We start from the raw sequence: 21,264 nt of genomic DNA on the forward strand, positions 1-21,264 counted from the left end.
TCAGTTTGTCCTGGTTTCACCAAGGAGATGTCTTCACTGAGTGCTGGTGTGAGGTCAGAAGCAAGGATGGCCATGCAAGTGGGGAGAGATTGGAGACCTTGCTGGTGACCCATACAGAGGCTGAGAGGGTCCCCGGTGCATATCCTAGGTGGGAAGGAAAGGGGATGGCATGGGCAGCAAGAGGACCCACTGCACAGCAAGCTCTGCAATACCAAAGGGCAGAGGAAAGGAGATAATGAGAGATGCAAACTGTCTCCACAAGTGGCATATCTTGGTTCCTGAGCTGAGCCCCTATAAATGTCAATGTCCTTCCCACCAGCGTATTTTATGACCTGGAGCAATGACCTCACCCTCTTCCCCATCAGGCCTTAGTTCCCTCCATGTGTCCAATGACATCCTAGCATGGGGCTCCCCAGCCATCAGGCAAGCAAGTGGCACTCACATCTCCCATATTATTTGTTTTCTAGGAATAGAGCTGTGCCCTCCAGGAAAACGGTTCATGATTACCATGGTGGCAAGCTTCGTGGCCATGGCAGGCCAGTTCCTCATGCCGGGGCTGGCTGCGCTATGCCGGGACTGGCAGGTGCTTCAGGCCCTTATCATCTGTCCCTTCCTGCTCATGCTGCTCTACTGGTCGTGAGTATCCTTCATGATGTACCATCTCATCCATGCCTGACTATAGGCCCTGCCCGCCATAATGTTAACATGTTTTCCTGACAGGATCTCACCTCAAATCAGTCTTTCTCAACATACACACACACACACACACACACACACACACACACACACATATACACACCACTCCCCACCCCTTATTAACTGTTTACATTGTTCATATTGTGGAATAATCCCCCTTTTACCATTCCCCAACCCCAATAGCTACCCATGGCATCACACTGACCTGCTTCTGTCTATCACATAGTACCTTGAGATTAATATCTATAAAAGGACTTACCTGTAAATGGTGGGAAGGTCTTATGTGATAGAATGGGACATTTGGAGGGGGGCACTGAAGGAGCATTTAGAAAAGCTCTCTATTTTCTCTCGGTGAAGGATGAACAAATTTCAGCCCATTGCCTAGATCTGGCTCATCATCAGTTTTTGCAAATAAAAATTTATTGGAAGACAGCCATTCTCAGATGCCCACAAGTGCATGGCCTATAGTTACTGTGGCAGCAGTGGCAAGGCCCACACAGCTGAAAATACTTATAATCTGATCCTTTACCAAAAAAAAAAAAAGAAGTTTGCCCATCCTGCTTAAGATTGATTAATATGACTTCTAAAGCCATATGTAACAAGATTTTGAGTTGCCAACTTTGGGGAGGGTGGCATTGAATATACTGTCTGGTATGACCTAACTGTCTAAGGAATATGAATATGCTGTAAGAAGAAAAATTTTAAATTGTACAGATTGAAAAACCAAATTGTTTTTTTTTTTATTTTTGAGAGACACCCAGGGAGTTTAACATGTTAAGTATGCCTGTATGTGATGGAAGGTACCATGCCCCATGCTTAGCTCTGGCTAGGTCAGCCCCAGAAATCCAAATTTTGAAGTCAAGGTACCTTTATAACATACATATTTGTTTAACTGAGCAGTCTTTATAATCAAATGTCTTTCTACAGTTAAAAATCCCAAAGACAACACAATCCAGATTCTCTTTGTGATATCCATCTTTACGTGGCTTATTTTTTATATTACTTTTACTTTCTCTTTAAAGACTTTATTTTTTAAAACTATCTATTTTTCATATAATTGTATATATTACTTTTTTTCTTTCAAGCCTACGTACATTTTACATACATTGTAAACCACTTAGAGGTTTATCCATCTGAATCTGTCTTATTGTGAATCTATTGCTTTAAGCTATAATGTTTCCACCCACCTCAGCTTCACAACATGGTGGAACTACGTTTAACTCCAGCTCTGGGAACCAGGCTCCCACCAACTCTGGGAAGCAGTGGGTCTATGCTTCCATCAAAGCAGCATGTAGCCCAGAAACCTTTTTTGTTTTTGTTTTTAACTATCAAAAGCTATATCCACCACGCATCATACTGTACGGCTTGGAATCTGCCATGTTGCATGCAGGTCAAGCCTGCAAGCCATGAACCCGTCATAGAGTAGCTCAAGCCCGCAGGCTGCCACTAACTTGAGAGAGACTATTAAGAAGTTATTTTTAAATTCATTTTGGAATCTTTTTTTCTTTTTTTGGTTTTAGGTGGAAACACTTGCCCCATGTTGGGCGACATTTGTAGCTGAAGAGTTTCTCTCCAGGTCCCACCAAGCCCCGCACAGTCCCATAACCCACTTATAAAATAATCACTCAGAAGTTTATATTACTTATAAACTGTATGGCCATGGCAGGCTTCTTGTTATCTAGTTCTGATATCTTAAATTAACCCATTTCTATTCATCTATAAGTTTCCACGTGGCTCGTGGCTTACCAGTATCTTAATATCTGCTTCTCATGGCTGCAGCTGGCAGCGTCTCCTGACTCAGCCTTCCACCTCCCAGATTTCTCCTCTCTCCTTATCCTGCCTACAGTATACTGCCTTCCTGGCTACTGGCCAATGAGCATTTTATTTATCAATCAGTCAGAGCAACACATTCACAGCATCCCCAGCAGCCATGCTTCTCTAATTCCCTGCTTTCTAAGAGCTATAAAAAGTGGGTCATAATCATTCTACCTGGGGTTGTTCTGAAGACTAAAGTGATGCATGAAAAAGTGTGCATGAGGAGGCAATGTAGAGGGAGACTTGGAGATAAAGCATAGAACCCTACCACTGAATAGGCATGTAACCTTTGGCAAGTTGTTTAACCTCTGCCCCTCAAGTTCATCAGGGCCCTGAGTCATAATAGTAAATAATTGTGTTAGGAGAATTAATAGACACACTTGATTGACACCTGTCACCTAGTATCACATGTTAATGGTGATCCGTGTAAGTATGATATTTTATATTTATATTGATAGTATTTAAGATACTTTGCATGTGTCATGTCTTAGGTTTCCATAAGTATTAACTACTGCTACTACTGTTATTGTATCAACCCTTAATAGAAAACTGTATGTAGGAGCCGCAACAATTGTTGGGAGAAATGTATTCTGCCTTTTCCTACTAGGCTTGAAAGATTCCACAAGAATCAATAGCTTTCTTCAAAGCCACTGTGTTGGTGCCTGTCCTTTCTCCTCACTCTCTCGTTACCACTGTCCTACCATCTTTTCCTGTTTGGTTCGGTTCTTCGACAGGCTTCAGTGGCTGCTGGAGGGAGAGGTGACTAGTAGCATCAGCCAGCACAACCAGCTGTGGGTGGCCAAGTACAGAAAGTGACATACTTTTCTTTAATAAGGTCTTTACTGCCTGTACTCAGGGTGCCCAGCAGCAAGCTTGGTGGCTGCATGCTCTCTAAGGAGCAGACTGAGAAGCCCAGGAGCTATGAGGAACAGCAAACCAGTTGCCCAAGGCAGAATCCTCAAGCTGCAAGTGGTGGGCTGGGCCATGAAGATAAACGCATGGGGGATCTTCTGGTCAAGGTGATAGATAGACAGACAAACAGACAGGGGTCTTTCTATATGCACATGGTTGCTGAATAAAATAAACCACCACAAAAACGCAGTGCTGAGCTGCACTGGAATGAGGGGATTCTGAGAGAGCATCATGGAGACAGCATGAGGCTTCCAAACCTGACAGCAGCCTAGGGACCTGCCCACAGACTAGAACTGAGCTCTTGGATATAGTTGCTGCTCCTGAGTCACTGACCCAGTACCTGACAGAAACAGCTTGAAGGAAGAAATGCTTACTCAGGCCCATTGGTTCAGAGAGTTTCAGTCCACTATGGTAGGAAGGTATGTCCAAGCAACTCAGTTTAATGTGGTGGGAGTGCATGGCAGACATTGTCCACATCACAGTAAAGTAGACCAGGAAGCAAAGACAGGAAGTGAACATGAGTAAACCTTCAAGGACTTACCCTGAATAACCTGTCTCCTCCCAAATTTCTAGAACCTCCAAAAATAGTGCCACCAATTAGGGATCAAGTGTTTCAAGCATGAGCTGTGAGGACACTACAGATTCAAACTACAACACTGTGGTTTGGATGTGGGTTGTTCCACACCTATCCTTATGCCAGAGGCTTAGATTTCAGTGTAGTGGTATTGAAAGGTAGTAGGGTCTCACGGTTTGGTCATTAGGGGTATTTCCATAGGAAGGATTGATACTGGTCTTACACAGTGAGTGACCTAACCCCTAAATCTGATGTCCCTCTTGCCATGTGATCTCTGTCACACACATTTTGTCATTGTGATTCCACCCACCTTAGATCCTCACCAGAGGTCTAACTGCCCAGTTTGAACTTTCAGTCTTCAAAACTGTGGGCTTTCTATGTTGCCCTGGCACAGACATTTTGTTTTAGCAACAGAGAAAGGACTAAATACAGGCTTGGTATACAATTAGAACTGAGCTCCTTGAATAAAGCCAAGAATCAAAGACTCGAAAGTCTTTCCTCACCACAGGGTCTCCACCCACAGCTGGCTGACTCCCTGAACTATGGCCAGAAAAAAAATCTCTTTAAAATAAATCAAAGCTTTGAAGTCTGTACTATGCATTTGTGTGCGCATGCATGCACAAATTTTAGACACTTGCCAAGGCTGAGATACTGACCTTCTAGAGTCAACAAAGCCTCCTAAGGAGGCACACAAGGCTCACATGGGAGAAAATTCTTGACAAGGATGAGCTCACAGACAAAATTCACACATTGCTGGGGGAAGGTATTGTGAGGGCCCAAAACTGTAGACTTAGGGGTTTTCATCTCAAAAACCACAGAACACAGAATAATCTGAAAGGAAAATTGGCTATTATTTGAGAACCTACCCCATGCTGCTCTTCTAGATATGGCACCTGCACACAAACAAGTCATTATTCTCTGAAAATATAGAAGGCAAATGCAGATAAAAGGTAGCCAACAGACTATGGCCCCATAAAAAGCCAGGAAGAGGCTTATCTTAGTTAGGATTGCTATTGCTGTGATGAAACACCATGACCAAAAGCAACTTGGGGAGGAAATGGTTTATTTTACTCACAGTTTCATATAACAGCTCATCATCAAAAGCAGTGAGGGCAAGAACTTAAGCAGGGAAGGAACCTGGAGGCAGGAACTGATGCAGAGGCTGTGGAAGGATGCTGCTTACTGGCTTGCTCCTTATGGCTTGCTCAGCCTGCTTCCTTATAGAATCTAGGACCCTTAGCCCAGGGATGGCACCACCCACAATGGACTGGGTCCTCCCCCATCAATTACTAATGAAGAAAATACCCTACAGGGCTTGACTACAGCCTGACCTTATAAAGGCATTTTCTTAATTGAGGTCCCCTCCTCTCAGATGACTTTAGTTTGTGTCAAATTGACATACAACTATCCAGCACAATTGACCCCTTGTCAACTTTACACACAAACACATCACTGTAAAGCCACAATCTTTCCTTTCTTGTTCATCTCCAAGATCACACATTAATATAAACATTACAATATAAAACATTTTACAATCTTAAAAAGTCCCAGTCTTACAAATTCAAACACTTTAAAAATTCAGTCTCTTAAAAAAAAAGTCTGAAATCTCTTACAATTGAAAGTCTCCCAACTGTGAGCTAATATAAAATAAAAAATAAGTTTAATCCGTTTGTTTGTTTGGGTTTTTTGTTTATTTGTTTTTGAGACAAGGTTTCTTTGTGTAGCCCTGGCTGTCCTGGAACTAGCTCTGTAGACCAGGCTGGCCTTGAACTCACACAGATCCACCTGCTTCTGCCTCCTGAGTGCTGGGATTAAAGGTGTGTGACACCACAGCCTGGTTAAATTTTCTTACTTATAGAGGGAAGAACCACAATCAAATCAAAGTAAAACTGAGCTCCAATTGTATAAATAAGTCAATGTCCAATGTCTGGGACCCACTCACTTCTGGGCCCTTCCACAGGGCTTGGATAACTTCTCAGGCTCTGCCCTCTGCAGCATGCATAGCTTATCTTATAGGCTCCAGCTAGCTTCACTCCATCACTTTGCTGTTCTTCCTTGTCATCCCATGGTACTGGCATTTCCAAAATGCTGGGGTCTTCTGCTGCAACTGGGTGTAGCTGGAAGTCAGGCAAATCTCTCCCACCTGTGTCCCTCAGCCCCTTGGTCCCAAGTAAACACAAAGAGGGCTATATTATTTACAAACTGAATGGCCTATGAATCAGGCTTCTTGTTAGCTAGCTCTTATAACTTAACTCATTTCTGTTAATCTATATGTTGCCACGTGGCTGTGGCATTACCAATCTGCTGGCATCTTGTTGTTCTTTGGGCAACGGGCTGGTGTCTCTCCCTAGACTCTGCCTTTCTCTTTCCTGTCTCTCTCCTTGGATTTCCTGCCTGCCTCTAAGCTGCCTTGCCATAGGCCAAAACAGTTTTATTTATTATCCAATGGGAGCCACACATATTCATAGCATACAGAAAGACATCCCACAGCACTTCCCCTTTTCTGTCTAATCAAAAAGGAAGGTTTTAACTTTAACATAGTAAAATTACATATAATAGAACAGTTATCAAGCAGGAATTACAGGTACACTATCTGGTCTATTTGTATTTGGCAAAATTAAAGAAAATATTCTATCTATCCTATATTTGTGAGTCTAAAGTTTCATATCTAATTAATCTTTTATCATAACCAAGGAAAATTATAACTATCTAGTCTTCAACTACATCAAAGACCCCAGAAGGATATAATATTACCTGAGTAAACAGGAAATGCTTTGTAATCAACTTCCAAAATTCTGGAAATGACAGAGACAGCTGGCTGCCTGGACAGTCATCTGTAACATTGGGGCATCCATCTTCAGCCTATAGGGCTAGAGTTTTTTCAGTTGCTTCTCCCTGTATCCTATAGAATATTTGGCAGTCTCCTCTGTGAAGCAGGAACCTGAAGGACCATCTCACCTTGTTTTGTGGTCATTTTTTCCCATGGGTCTTGCATGTCCAGTCTATATAACATATCATCAAATGGTCCAGGCAAGAGCAGTTCTTTGCCCAGCAGTCCATTTTGTGCCAAGAAACTAAACTCCATGTGGAATGTCTTCAATGCCCATCTTCTTCTTTGAAGTAAATTGGTGCTACCAGGAGCAGATGCGTCTCACTGTCCAGAAAGTCTAAGTTTTTAAAACATTTTAAATGTCATATTCTGGAAGTGTTTAAAGATTACCTACCTAGTTGAAATGTGCATCTATATACCTAAAAAACTTAACTAATACGACTAAAAGTTTGATTATCATAGAGGACTATTCATCTGCATTTCTTAAATATATATTGCAATTTCAAATGAGCTGTACAAACATAATACCTTAAACATGAGTAGAAATACATACAGTGTGACAAAATTAACTTTAAATTTGTAATAAACTAAAATCCATAGAAATGTAAAACATTTCAAATAAGTTGTTGCTCTTTAGAAGTAGATTCAATAATCTATCCTTCCATCCTATCATATCTATATCCTACATTTCTATATCATATTCCCTTTCTTCTTCTAGAAAAAAATTGACTATGTCCAACAACCTAAACAAAGACAAACATCCATAATCTATTTTTGGGGAATGTGGGTGCAGTGTTCTAGGCTACTTCCTGCTGAGTAGAGGCACTGTTAATCTTATGGTGACCCTGAGAAAATTTAGGATTATGGTCAAGTCCTGACTAGCGGAGTCTGTGAGGCTGCATTGTCTGAGCTAGTTGCCTTGAAGCTGTTTTGGATGTTGGAACATCTGGAGACCTCTCAGGGGGTCTTCCTTGGTCAACCATATTAGCCTGGAAGCAATCCAGAGGTTCTCATCTTCTGTGGAAACAAACACAGAATCTGTTTTCCAAAGCAACGTATCCTTAGACACACATTTTGAAGTCAAGATACCTTAAAAATATATATATTGGTTCAACTGAGTAGTCTTTACAATCAAATGTCTTTCTGCAGTTAAAAATCCCAAAGACAGGGGCTGGAGAGGTGGCTCAGTGGTTAAGAGCACTGACTGCTCTTCCAGAGGTCCTGAGTTCAATCCCAGCAACCACATGGTGGCTCACAACTATCTGTAATAAGATCTGTCACCCTCTTCTGTCCTGCAGATATACATGCAGACAAAATACTGTATACATAATAATAATTAAATCTTTAAAAAAAAAATCCCAAAGACAATGTAATCCAGACTTTCTGTGTGATTTCCATCTTTACATGGTTTATATTACTTTTACTGTTTCTTTAAAGACTTTATTTTTTAAGACAATCTATTTTTATATAACTGTCTGTTCTCTTTTTTTCCTCTCTCTTCCAAGCCTACTTATATTTTTACACACACTGTAAACCGTTTAGAGGTTTATTCCATCTGCCTTATTGTGAATCTATTGTTTTAAATTGCAGCATGGCTAGGATTGAAGCAGCAGCCTTAGGTGCTGACTCCGCCCATCTCAGCTTCCCAACTTGGCAGAGGTACCTTTACCTCCAGCACTGAGGTCCATGCTCATCACTGAGTCTGGGAAGCAGTGGGTCTATGCCTCGATCCAGCAGTGTGTAGCCCAGAAACCTTTTTTTTTTTTTTCTTCTATACTAGCAAAAGCTAAATCTGCCACACAGTACGCTGCATGGCTTGGAGACACCTCTGTGTACTGAGGTGTACACATCCACCAAGCTGGGCTCAAGCTCAAATGCCACAGCATTTCTATACAGCAGCATCTTTGTACCATACCCCCATGAGAAAGCTGCTCTTTGCTCCATTTTAGTAAGTTCTCTCAGGTTTTAGGTGGAAACTCTTGCCCACATGTTGGGCAGCCAAATGTAATCAAAAGTTCTCCTATGTCCAACACATATTCACAGTGTACAGAAAGATATCCCACAACAACTAGGCTGCACTTTCACCAATAGCCTCTCCTAAGCTGTCTTCATGGTGCCAAACGTCAACTTCTCCATGAACCCTTCAGTCCTGGAGCTTCAACTGCTACTGAGGCTGCACCTTCTCCAATGGCCTATCCCAGCCTCTCACAGTGTCAAGCCTAAGCTGCTTTTCATGACCCCTTCATGCCTTCAAAGCTGGGTGACTCTTATATTGCTAAGTTGAGCTACCAGCATGAGGTATAACCTTGGCAGCTGTGTATTAGTCCTGAGGAAACATTTTCCAGAAGATTTCACCTCAATAATACTGGTTTCTTTTTAATAGTAGCTGATTCTTCAGCCCCAGTTGGCCAGCATCAATTGTCCCAGCAAAGCAAAGTTTTTACTTTAGTGGCTCTGGTCTCTTGTTAATCCCAGCTGATTCATTAGCTCCAGCTGACCAGACACCAGATTCTTCATACAAATTTCCTGTTAAAGTCTTTGCTTCCCTCTGAAAATTCACAAGCACGGCCTCCATTGTCTATACTGCTCTCAACATTTTTATCTTCCAAGCTCCAACAGCTCACCAAACTTTGAATACTCAATGGTTTTTCTAGCCCAGAGTTCAAAAAACTTTCTACAGTCATCCCCAAAACACATGATCACATCTGTCAGCAATGCTCCACTATTCCAGTACCAATGTCTTTCCTAGTCAGGATTTCCTTTGCTGTGATGAAACATCATGACCAAAGCAACTTGGGGAGGAAGGGGTTTGTTTGGCTTACACTTCCATATCACTGTTCATCACTGAAGGAAGTCAGGACAGGAACTCAAACAGGGCAATAACATAGAGGCAGGAGCTGATGCAGAGGCCACAGAGGAATGCTACTTACTGGCAAGCTTGCCTACAGCCCAGCCCGATCTTATGGGGACGTTTTCTTAATTGAGGTTCCCTCTTCTCAGATGACTTTATCTTGTGTCTACCCAGCACACCTATGCTCTAAGATCTGTTCCTCGGGCAGAGGCAGCCCCTGTGCTTTAGTTTGTGTGGGGACAGTAGACTCATCTTTAGGTCTGATTGGAAAGGTGTTTTGGAAGTGACCCCAGTGAGATTTGTCAATGGACCCAATGTGGCTCATGAGGATAAGAGAGGATACTGTGACTGGGGCTGAGTCTTTGAATTGGAGGAGCTTAGGAGTTAGGAGTCCAGAGTCCCCTGTTGCCATTGGAGTCTGGAAATGATGGGATGAGGCCAGCTGCTGCAGAGGTCCGATTGCTGAAGGCAGTGGAGGAAGCCGGTGTTCTCAGATATAAATTTTACACTTACCCGGGTAGAATGGTGCCAGGAGATCTGCAGATGTCAGTAAGAAAAACTGTTTATTGCTCACAGTTCTGAAGAGGAAGGATCACACACCACCCCCTAGGGCCGGATGAGGAAGTGCCAGAAAGCAGGGAAGGGACATTGTGTCCAGGATCCTTTATTGTAGTTTCTTCAGGAGAAACGAGATGAGGCATAGCAGAAAGATTCAGGGTCAGCTAGTGTGGAGGCAGGGGGCTATCCCCAATTGTCTGCTACTCAGTCCTGGGGTGATCATAGCAGGTGGGTAGTTGCTAGGCTGATCTAGGTGTAGAATGTGGTTGAGGTATGGCCTCTAGATTGGTTAGTTTGTGTTTAAAACATGGAGCCAAACCTCTTAGTATTACTAGGAATGAGTTAGCCCTTGGCAGAGCTGGGCTGGGTGCTCCAGGAGGAGCAAGGTCCCACACATCCAGACATTGGAAAGTTAAAAGGCACAGCTAACATACAGCCAACCCTTCTACAGCTACAGGACAAGGCCATCAGTACAAGGTGGCATCAGCAGTGTGACTAGGTAGGGATTTGGCAAAGACTTTCATGAGTGCGGGTGCTCTTCGGTGATGGGCAGGGCTGCGACACAGGGATGACCTCTATCCCCGCTCCCCAGTGAGTCTGAGAGCCAAAGCCAAGTGAGCTGCTTGGGGATGCTTGCAGCTCACTTCATCTTTGGGTGAGGCAGAACCAGCTGACGTTTTTCCTATGGGCTGGAGGTGAAGGAAATGCTGTAGAAGGCAAGGGAGGGGAGAGCAGAGAGAACAAAGGTGTGCTTGCCCGGATGTGGGCACTCCCGGGTGTTGCACTAAGCACTTTGTCATGAAACGGTACAGAAGAGACTGTACCTGTGAGTGAACACTGGCAAAGGTGGATGCAGGTGTCCACCACCACCATGCACCCTGTCTTGGTGCCAAGTAGAAACCCTTGTTTAGTTGTTTGCTTAGCCATTCGTTAGCACTTAGGAAAGGGCAGCACGGCTCAATGCCTGTCCGAAAGAGTCATACTGACATATCCTTTTCTCAAGTGAACGCTTCTAGCCTCACAGTATGCAAATGAATGAGGAGAAATAAAATCAAGATGTACAACACCAGAGGACAGAAGAATGAGAGGATTTCTGCCAGGTGTAGCCAGAAGCTGGGTGGGGGGTACCAGGAGGCTGAAACAGACCTGGAGAGAGGGCTGCTGCTTTCAAACGTCACAAGGGTAGGAAAGGCACCTCCTCCAGCTGGCCCAGCCCATTGGGGTGTAGCTTGGTAACAATTCCTTGGTGAGAGCCCCCATGCATGACACAATCTTGCCCTGTATTCTCGTCATTGTATCAAGGTCTGTGTTACATGAGGATGTCTCAGGAGACTACCAGGGTGGAAGACCAGGAAGGTAGTAGGAGGGGCAGGGAGTATGAGTCTTCCTGGTTGAGACTTACGGCTGAGGAGTGATAGAAAAGAGAAGGCTGGAGGTTTTCTGGAGGAGCCACAGGAGTCAGGGATGGTGCATGCCATCCCTGTGGTTGGGTGCATGTCATCATCTCACTCACAGTGAAAATGAAAGGAGCAGAGGACAGGGCAGGTTTGGTAATGCAGACACACACACACACACACACACACACACACACACACACACACACATCTGCTGTGCACCCTCCTGGGCTGGTGACCATCCATGTGCCACTCAGTGAGCACCTGTGGAGGATGTGTGCATGCCCACTGTTCTTCATGTTTCCAAGGTATGAGGGTTGTCATCATAAACAGGGCAAACACAACCCTGCCCTCATGAACCAGCTAGGCAAGGAAGGAAAATCACACTTAAAATTTATATTCCAAGGCACTGTGCAGTATGCAGATTTCAGTGTGCCTTAATATTTCAAAGGCACACTTTCCCTAGGATCAGCTGTAAGCTTCCTTCTAGGCAAGGCAGTGTTCAGCAGAGTGATCCAGTATTGCATGGAAATAAACAAAGAGTCAAAAAGCTTCCCCTGGAACCTGGGGGATGATTCAGTGCGTAAAGATTTTGCCACTCAAGTGTAAGGACCCAGAGTATGGATCCCTCCCACCCATGTCAGTGCTGGGTAGGTGTAGTGGACCACCTGTAATCCCAGCATGGGAAAGTCAGAAGCTGTTGGGGACAGAGAGGAGCCCCAAAGCAAGCTGGCTTGATAGACTAAATGAGTCAGCAAGCTCTGACTTCAAGCAAGAGAATATATAAGATGGAAAGCAATCATTAAAAAAAAAAACCCAAAGTCAACCTCAGGCCTCCGTGTGCACCTGCTCATATCGCCACACACATATACACATACATACACCACAGACACACATGAAGAAGTGTTCTAGGGATACAGGTGAGTCCTGAGGTCAGATGAGCAGTCCTGTGCCAAGTGAAAGACCAAGCCTCTTACATATGACATGTGGACCTCTTTAGAGCAGGGCATAAAGGATGTGCCAGAGATGCCCCAAGTTGGCTGAGTCCAACCTCGTTCATGAAACAGGATCTGAAGCTGGGTAGTGAGAAGCAGATGTTGTCCCTGAGGGGTAGGTGACTACCAACAGCCAGCTCACTTCCTCTGCTGACACAGGCATCAGTCACCTTGCTCATCTCAGACATCCAGCATCAGAGGTGTTTCCAAAAGTGCTTGCAGGAACAGACAAGGGCTTGGGCCTGGATCTAACCACTTAACCCGCACTGTGGGGATATAATATCCACATATGTGACACATTCTGGAAACTTCCATCCTGGCTGTGTTTCTGGTTGCCTGGACTAGGATACCTGCCCTGCTTACCTGACAACACCATCAGCAGCCACAGGTGCCTTGCTCTCAGAGGAATTTCTGCTCCTGGCCTGTTCCTACACCCCTGCAGGGGAGCAGTAGAGGTGGCTTTCTCGCACTCTGCCAAGACTCTTCATCGGGTACCTGTTGGAAAAGATCCTCAGCTTGGGTTCACCCAACATGAGTGCTCTGTGTGAAGACACGCACCAGATGTGTGAAGATGGTGAATTATTAACTACACTCTGGAATTTCATCCTGATGAGGGCTCGCTAGATCACTAGAAGCATCGGGGAAGGCAGCGAGAGGGAGGATGCCAGATGGGAAATGAAAGGAAACGAAAGGAAGGGGAACGTTAGAGAATAAGTATCGGCACCAGTTCTCCAGGTGAGAAATCAGCCGTGTGACCGTGGGAAGGAGAGGGAAGCAGCCTCCATGCTTAGCAGCTGGGGAAGAAACCAGCACCAGGGTGGTGGAGAGGGAGCTTTAGGGAAAAGCACCTGTGCCAAAGAGATTTTAATGTTTAAAATTTTCAGGAGACGTATTAGAAAAACATATAAATGGCCTCAAGCTAGTTATGTCCAGTTAAAAAATACTAACCATTCCATCGTATATAGTAAATGGTCTTAATTTATAAATATCACTAAAAAACATTTGAAGCCAAATCATTGAATTTTATCATTTCTTGAGTAGTTTTATAAGGTTGGGGGGGGGTATTTTGTTTGTTTGTTTGATGTTCTTGAAGTAGAGTCTTGCAATATTGCCCAAGCTGGCCTCCAATCCCTGAGCTCAAGTAGTCCTCCTAAGGACTGAGACAGCAGGTGTGCGTCACTGCCCCAGCTGAAGGTTGCTCCTTGGGGGCCAGACTAAGCTCGTTACATCCCTGAGTGCCCTTGATCTGCCCTAGGGCCCTTGAAGTAGAATTGTGATAGCCTCCTATGCAGATAGGGAAACTGAGGCACACAGATACTCCATGGCTGCCAGAGGTGCTTTGGCTGCTAGGTGCAGGAAGACCACCAGCTGCTCAGCTTGTCCCACATGCTGTGATGCTCTTAGGCCTAGGAAGTACCTGGGTCACCAAGGGTAGCATGTACTTGGCACAGAACTTACTTTTCATCCTGGAAGATTCATGTTCCCTCTAACAATGTCAAAAACATTTCTTCTAGTCACCAGGGTATTACTACCTATCCTAATAGGGGCACAATGAAAATGTTTTAAATGGATTAATTCATTGTGATGCTTGTTGCTAAATGAGTTTAAAAGGTGTGTGTGGGGGGGGACAGGGGTTCAGTAATTACCAGTCTGCTTTTCTTTCCTAGCACGAGGAGCACAACATGATCCTCCATAAAAACCAATTTCATTTCAAAATGCCACATTATACAAAGAGATTCTATCACAGATAAAACAAGGTTATGGGGTTCCCTGTACACAATGAACTCAGCTCTATCAACAGTTACTCACACAGGAAAGGGAAAGAGATGAGTCACAGAAATTAGTCTCTGAGGACCTGAGTCAGAATGCAGCAATCCTTTCACAGGCTGCAGGGACCATCACACAGCTGATCTGGGGACTTGAGAGAAATACAAAGAAAAGGCTTCCCCAGGTACAGTGGCACACGCCTTTAATCCCAGCACTCAGGAGGCAGAAGCAGGCGGATCTCCGTTCGTTCAAAGCCAGCCTGCCCTATATAGAGAGTTTCAGGACAGCCAGGACTTCATAGGGAGACTCTGTCTCAAATACACACACACACACACACACACACACACACACACACACACACACACCAAAATGAAACAAACAAAAATACAAGGAGAGAGCGAGCACTTTAAAATCCTCCTATCTCTACATCATCTACACTGGGTGATGAAGCATCATGTAATACCAACAGAAGGCAAATGTACACTGGTGGAGGGGGGTTCATTTTCTTCAGTGATGCAGCCTCTGTTTTGCTGCCCTGACTCAAGTCAATAACTGACCCCCAACCTATGCTCCCAGGAGCAACTCTAATTAAACTCAGTGGAGCATGTTTGTGCATTCACTCACACACACACACACACACACACACACACACACACACACACACGAGGAAAGTAGGAAAGAGAAGGGTGTGGGGAGGAAATATGATCAAAGTACATATATGCATGTTTATGTAATTGTGAAAGAAATAATTAAAACCGCAGCCCTAGAAATGCAAATGGTAGTGCATGCACGTTTCAATCATGAAAGTGGAAGTGAGCTGCAAGTGTCTTTGCCTCCACTGGTGTTTGGGATTAGCTGCTGACACAGGATGCTAAGGAGCCCTCAGGTAAAAAGCTGCCTCATTTAGGCTTCTGAGTTCAGAGGTTATGTACAATTCCATGAATCCCAGGGACCAGCACATGTGCTTACAGGCAGGGGTGGAGAGAGGCCTGAGCAAACAGGGAAATGTGGCCCCCTGACACCATGCAAGCACCGTACCAGGGTAGTGAAGCTCTGCTGTCCCCAGGGCCGGGACATACTTCACAAACCCATCTCACTGCCCTACCCCAGCAGCCGGGGCTGCCGAAGGCCAGGCCAAGGGCCACTGCAGCCTGGAAAACTGACAGAGAGCGGTCAGGGTGAGCACGTGTGTTAGATTCTGAGCTGTCAGTGCCTGGCTCAGGTCAGGTGGCCGGCCTCTGGCAACGGGTGTCAAATGACCACTGCTCTGGCAGCTGCTCAGAGTCCACCTAGACAGACAGAATGAGTCTCAGCGGACCCATGCGACCAGTACCCAAAGAGTGGCTGTTTGGCCTCACTCCGGCTTTGGAACTGGCTAATTTGAATCAGGATACATTTCTGTGGGAGCCAGGAGAGGTGTGTGCAGTTATGATGAAGCATCTGCCAGATGTCAGCAGGAGGCTTGCACATGACAAGTAGATATTGTAGCCATGGTATCTGTCTGCCACCCTGATGGGCACAGGATTAGAGCCCAGGCTTCGGTCAGAAGGTGGCCCCCTGGAGCAGGTTGATTGGACCACCTGCAGAGAGCTGCAAACACAAGTGCCAATAAAATTCCAATTAGATGCAGAAGCAGCAAAAACCCATTTCTGCTTCAGCCCCTTTCTCTCCTCACTTTCCTTTCTTCCCCCCCTTTCTTTCCTGGTAATTAAATCTAGAACCGGTACATGCTAAGTGAGCACTCTACACTGAATGGGATTCCCAGCTCCTTTATAGTTTATAGTTTTAGACAAGGTCTTGCTAAATTATCCAGGCTGGCAGGGAACCCCCTATTGTAATCCAAGCTAGCCTTGAGCTTGCAATCACCCTGTCTCAGCCTGGCAGGTGCTGAGATTTCGGGCCTGTACCACTTTGCCTGTTTGAACACCACATTTTCTTTCTCACTTGCTGAAGATGTCAAATCAGCTCCCCATACAGCGCTGCACGTTTAACGTCCTGTGTGCTGTTTGTTTTCTGTGGCCTGATGATCACTTCCACACATAGGTTTTCGAAAAAAGGAGAAGGAGGGAGAAAGTGGCAAATATTAGCTCAGGTATGTGGGTGGATGAACACCAGCTGCATACAAGGTTGCAGATTGTAGGTGTCTGCATGGGAGCTGAATTCCAAGTCTTTATTCGCTGAAAACACGAACAGAGGAACATTTAGGGTTATGTCAAGCCCTGTGTATTCAGAATGGGTCTACTGTAAAAAGGCTTCATGTGCCCTACCTGAACCTGCAGCACCCTGAGAATGCTTGTGTTCTGTGTGCCCTGAGCCTGCAGCACTGTGAGAATGCTGTATACTATGTGCCCTGACCTGCAGCACTGTGAGGATGCTGGGCACTGCGCCCTGACCTGCAGCACTGTGAGGATACTGTGCACTGTGTGCCCTGAGCCTGCAGCACTGTGAGAATGCTGTATACTATGTGCCCTGACCTGCAGCACTGTGAGGATGCTGGGCACTGCGCCCTGACCTGCAGCACTGTGAGGATACTGTGCACTGTGTGATCTGACCTGCAGCACTGTGAGGATGCTGTGCACTGTGTGCCCTGACCTGTAGCACCATGAAGATGTTATGCACTGCATGGCCTGAGCCTGCAGCACTATGAAGCTGCTGTGCACAGCGTGACATAATTCTACCTTTCAGAGGTGACATTTAGCCCCAGATCTCAACAGATAACGTGGGGTATCTGGCCTGCTGAGGCTTCTGTGTCATTTTACTAACCTTGTGCCACAGATTCATGGAAATCCTGATGTATTTCCACCACCATTTTTTCAGGGAATTATGGGGCCTCATTTTGTGAAGAGCACTGGACACCTTTGAATAACTGCCAGTTGTTTTAATTCCATTTCGGTCTTTAGCTTGGTTACTGTTCCTTTGTTTTCTTTTGAAAACAGTTTTTTAGCTCTCCTCTCTAGAGTTTTTTTTTTAACTGTCCAGTACTTGATCAACCCAGAGAATCAACAACTAGAGTTCCCTCTTCGATCAGAAGTAGCCCAAGCTCCGCCTATACTCATTTCATGTACACATATGGAAAGGTCTCTCCACAAAGTTTTATTGGCCCTGCTTCCTCTCTGGGCTAGACTTTGTGTCCTTCCTGTGAGTCTGCTTAATAGAGGTCCCAGACTGGGCTGAACTATAGTTCAGTGGTGCAGTATGTATTTAGCATGCTTTCCTTCCCAACAAAATAACTTCTTGGGGCCCAAAGTGTAGCTCTTCGCCATAATGACTCCAACTGCTCCATGCATGTTTATTCTGTGAATGATGTCCCAGTTGAATCACAGACAGGAAGGCATGTTTGTGTACACAGGTATCGCCCTAAAACCAAATACTTCACAAAACAAACAAAGAAATGGCTTAAGGGTACAACTAATTTAATAAAGCATTAGCAATCAGTTTTATTTCCTTTCTGTATTTTATTTATGAGTAAATGTCCTAGTACAGTGAATTAAGCAGGACACACATGTTTTTTACTCAGAGAATTGCCCAACTGGCCTCTCACCAGAATGCGTATTTAATGAAGCCTCAAAAAAGCAGCCCACACAACTATTAGAATCATAGGGGGTTCCTTACAAAGCTACCCATGCACAGCTATTATCACTCCTGGGTATATATACCAGAAGGACTAAGTCAGTGAACACAGAGATATGGACATCCATGATTATAGTAGCACTGTTCACAATAGCCAAGATATGGAATCAGCCAAGGCGCCCATCAAGGGGTGAACAGATAAAGAATATGTGATGTATATACACAATGGAGTTTTATTTAGCCATAAAAAGAATGAAGTTACGATATTTGCAAGAAAGTGACTAAAATTGGAAGTCATCATGTTAAGTGAAATAAGGCAGACACAGAAAGACATATTTTCTCTCATCTATAAAATCTAGATTTAGAAATAGGTATGTAAGACATGAAAACAGAAACTACTTGGGAAAAGGACAGTGGGAGATAATATGAGAGGATGATGGGAGGTATAATCAAATATGTGATATACATTAATGAAAATGTTATAATGAAATCGATTCTTTTATATAGTAAATGTCTGTTAATGAGTAAAAAAGGCTGCCCAGATAGGAAGCTTGGAGATACTAGATTCTCTCATTGGACAAGAAAATTATTACTTTTAAACTTTAAGGGCAAATGATCAGCCTTATAGTACCATGTACCAATTTTTAAAAATTTTAATCAGTTGTATATATTACTAAAATTTATAATAACAAAATTTCCTTTATTGCAAATTTCTGAAAACTGAAAAACCTATGATCTACTCTAATTACTACCTTCACATCAATCTACCCCAAATTCTATTTACATCCTTTCCAGTTACCCTATTTCATCTCAGACTTGAGACTTGGAAAGCACACGGACTACTTGAGAGTCATAGGTGCTTCTTTGGATCAAATAAAGACCTAACACTACAAGGAAGTCATTTGCAAGCCATCAATCTGCACACATCCCACATAGATAACTGGTGACCAGTTAGGAAACACCCCCAGCACCAGAAAAAAAAGAAAGAAAGAAAGAAAGAAAGAAAGAAAGAAAGAAAGAAAGAAAGAAAGAAAGAAAGAAAGAAAGAAAGAAAGAAAGAAAGAAAGAAAGAAAGAAAGAAAGAATCAAAACAGAACAGAGAACTCAATCACAGATTATTCAAATTAATTGCTGTACTGTTGAAGCTCAAACAGTAGCTTTTGCACCTGCTGCAAGGCATTGTCAGCAGGAAGGGGCAGTGTAAGCCTTAGGCTTTGGTCCACTCTGTCCTATTTATCCCTATCCTAGCGTCCTCGGAGGGATCCCAGCCATGAGTGCAGGTGCACTTGAACAGCATACTTCTTTCTTCGTCTTGATCTCCATTAAGACCAGTGCTTCTTAGTCTGCTTCCAATCTGGAAATTCTTTTCATCTTTACCATAGGGTCTCTCTGCATGCCTGTAATGTCCAGACCCCTCTTCGCCTGAGAGAAATCCCTTTAATCTCTCCCAAGATTCTCTCAATTCTGTCCTGGACCTGTGCTGACATTCAAGTGGAGGAGAAGGACGCTTGTTCCGTGTACCAATTTTTAACTGCTGATTTCACTGGACATTTCCACAGCTAATGACTGCAGTCTAAAAGCAGGCCTAGGCTTAGTTCAGATGCACTCCAGGAAAGGAGAATGGCAATGTGCATTAGAAACCTGTTACTTCTGTCAAATCATAAGTTACCATGCTCTGCCATATATGAGCTGAGGCAGGCACAGGAAGAGGTTGCCTAAGCTAAATGCTCCCATTGAGCTTAAAGAAACAGAAGGGAGTGGTAGTGTAAGCCTATAATCCCAGCTCTCAGGACGCTGAGGCAGGAGGGTTACCCTGAGTTCTAGTTAAGCCTAGGCTGCCTGGTTGGACTGCCTTAGGAAAGAAGAGAGAGGGGGAAGAAGAGAAGGGAGAGGGACAGAGAAACAGAGAACAAACCTACCGGGGAGAACATTTTCTCTCTTGATACAGTAGCATCAAAGAGCTCTACATAAAGTTTCCATATAAAGCTTTAGGACCACCCTTCACTGTTTGGTGCAAGATCTTTCTAAAACATAGTTGTCCCGCTTTAAAAAAAAAAAAATATAGAGTTGGAGAGATAACTCTGTGGTTAAGAGCACTTACTGCTCTTGCAGAGTATACATGTCCAGTTTCAGTTTCCACATTAGGTGGCTCACAATAGCCTATAGCTCCAGTTGCAGGGTATCTGATACCCCCTGGCCTCCACAGGCACCTGCATGCATATGATGTATATAAACTCACACAGGCAAATGCATATACATAAATACAAAATAAATCATTTAGAAATTGATTTTTCTCTCTCTTTGTCTCTGTCTCTCTGTCTCTGTGTGTGTGTGTGTGTGTGTGTGTGTGTGTGTGTGTGTGTGTGTGTGTGTGTGTGTTGAACATGTGGAGGTCAGAGGACAATTTGCAGGAGTTGGTTCTCTCTTTCTACCATGCAGGTCACAAGGCTAGGATTCAGATCCTCAGTCTTGGTGGCTAGCATCTTTACCTGATGAGCTATCTCACCAGCCCTGATTCTGCTTTTCAATACCAAAAACAGCCGGGCAGTGGTGGCACACACCTTTAATCCCAGCACTCAGGAGGCAGAGACAAGTGGATCTCTGTGAGTTTGAGGCCAGCCTGGTCTACAGAGTGAGTTCCAGGACAGGCTCCAAAGCTATACAGAGAAACCCTGTCTCAAAAAAAAAAAAAAAAAAGAGAAGGAGGAAGAGGGCCAGGGGGAGGAAGAGGAGGGGAGAGGAGGAGGGGAGGGGGGAGGAAGACAAAGACCAAAAACATGTATCATATTGAAAGAATTCTAAAGGCCAAATTCCAAATCTACCTGTGCTAGTATTGGTGCGTAACAGGATGTCATACTAGAGTGGAAAGGATGGGTTGAGGTCATTGACCATATGGATCCATGCCAAACAGAGATCCTTGTCTGGTACTGAAATTAGTTTTGTCACTTTGCCACTCTTGGGCATCACCAGGGTCCTGTGTCAAGACAGTGGGATATATCAGGGGCACCTGTTGTGTGTGAGGCTCCTGTGCCCACCAGAGGTGTTGGAATGCCTCTGCACGCCTATCACCGACTGCCACCTTTCCCAGGGTATGACTGCTAGCCCTCTCTGTTCCCCACAGCCTGACCCAACATTACCAGGAGCTTCCTCTCCTAGAATTAACTCCTCTGAGTCAGCTCTGAGTGCTCTTCCACTAAGAGTTTATTTCCAATAAACTGATCATGCAACTTCCATGCCACCCAAATCAGAGATCCTTTTACTTATTTCTGCTTTGTGTCTTTTCAAGCATGAGCTACACTGGG

At 44.4% G+C, this 21,264-nt stretch overlaps 1 protein-coding gene across 1 annotated transcript in view; it reads left to right on the forward strand.

The window, feature by feature from the left end:
- Positions 1 to 470: 470 nt before the first annotated feature.
- Positions 471 to 21,264, forward strand: part of Slc22a23 (solute carrier family 22 member 23) — a 48,819-nt gene continuing 28,025 nt past the window's right edge. The window contains exon 1 of the mRNA XM_028881438.2: positions 471 to 636. Within this exon, the coding sequence (XP_028737271.2) occupies positions 500 to 636 (137 nt within the window). The 5' untranslated portion in view covers positions 471 to 499. The remainder of the gene's footprint in view (positions 637 to 21,264) is intronic.

The sequence above is a fragment of the Peromyscus leucopus genome, chromosome 5 (assembly GCF_004664715.2).
Source record: "Peromyscus leucopus breed LL Stock chromosome 5, UCI_PerLeu_2.1, whole genome shotgun sequence".
Classification (NCBI taxonomy): Eukaryota; Metazoa; Chordata; class Mammalia; order Rodentia; family Cricetidae; genus Peromyscus; species Peromyscus leucopus.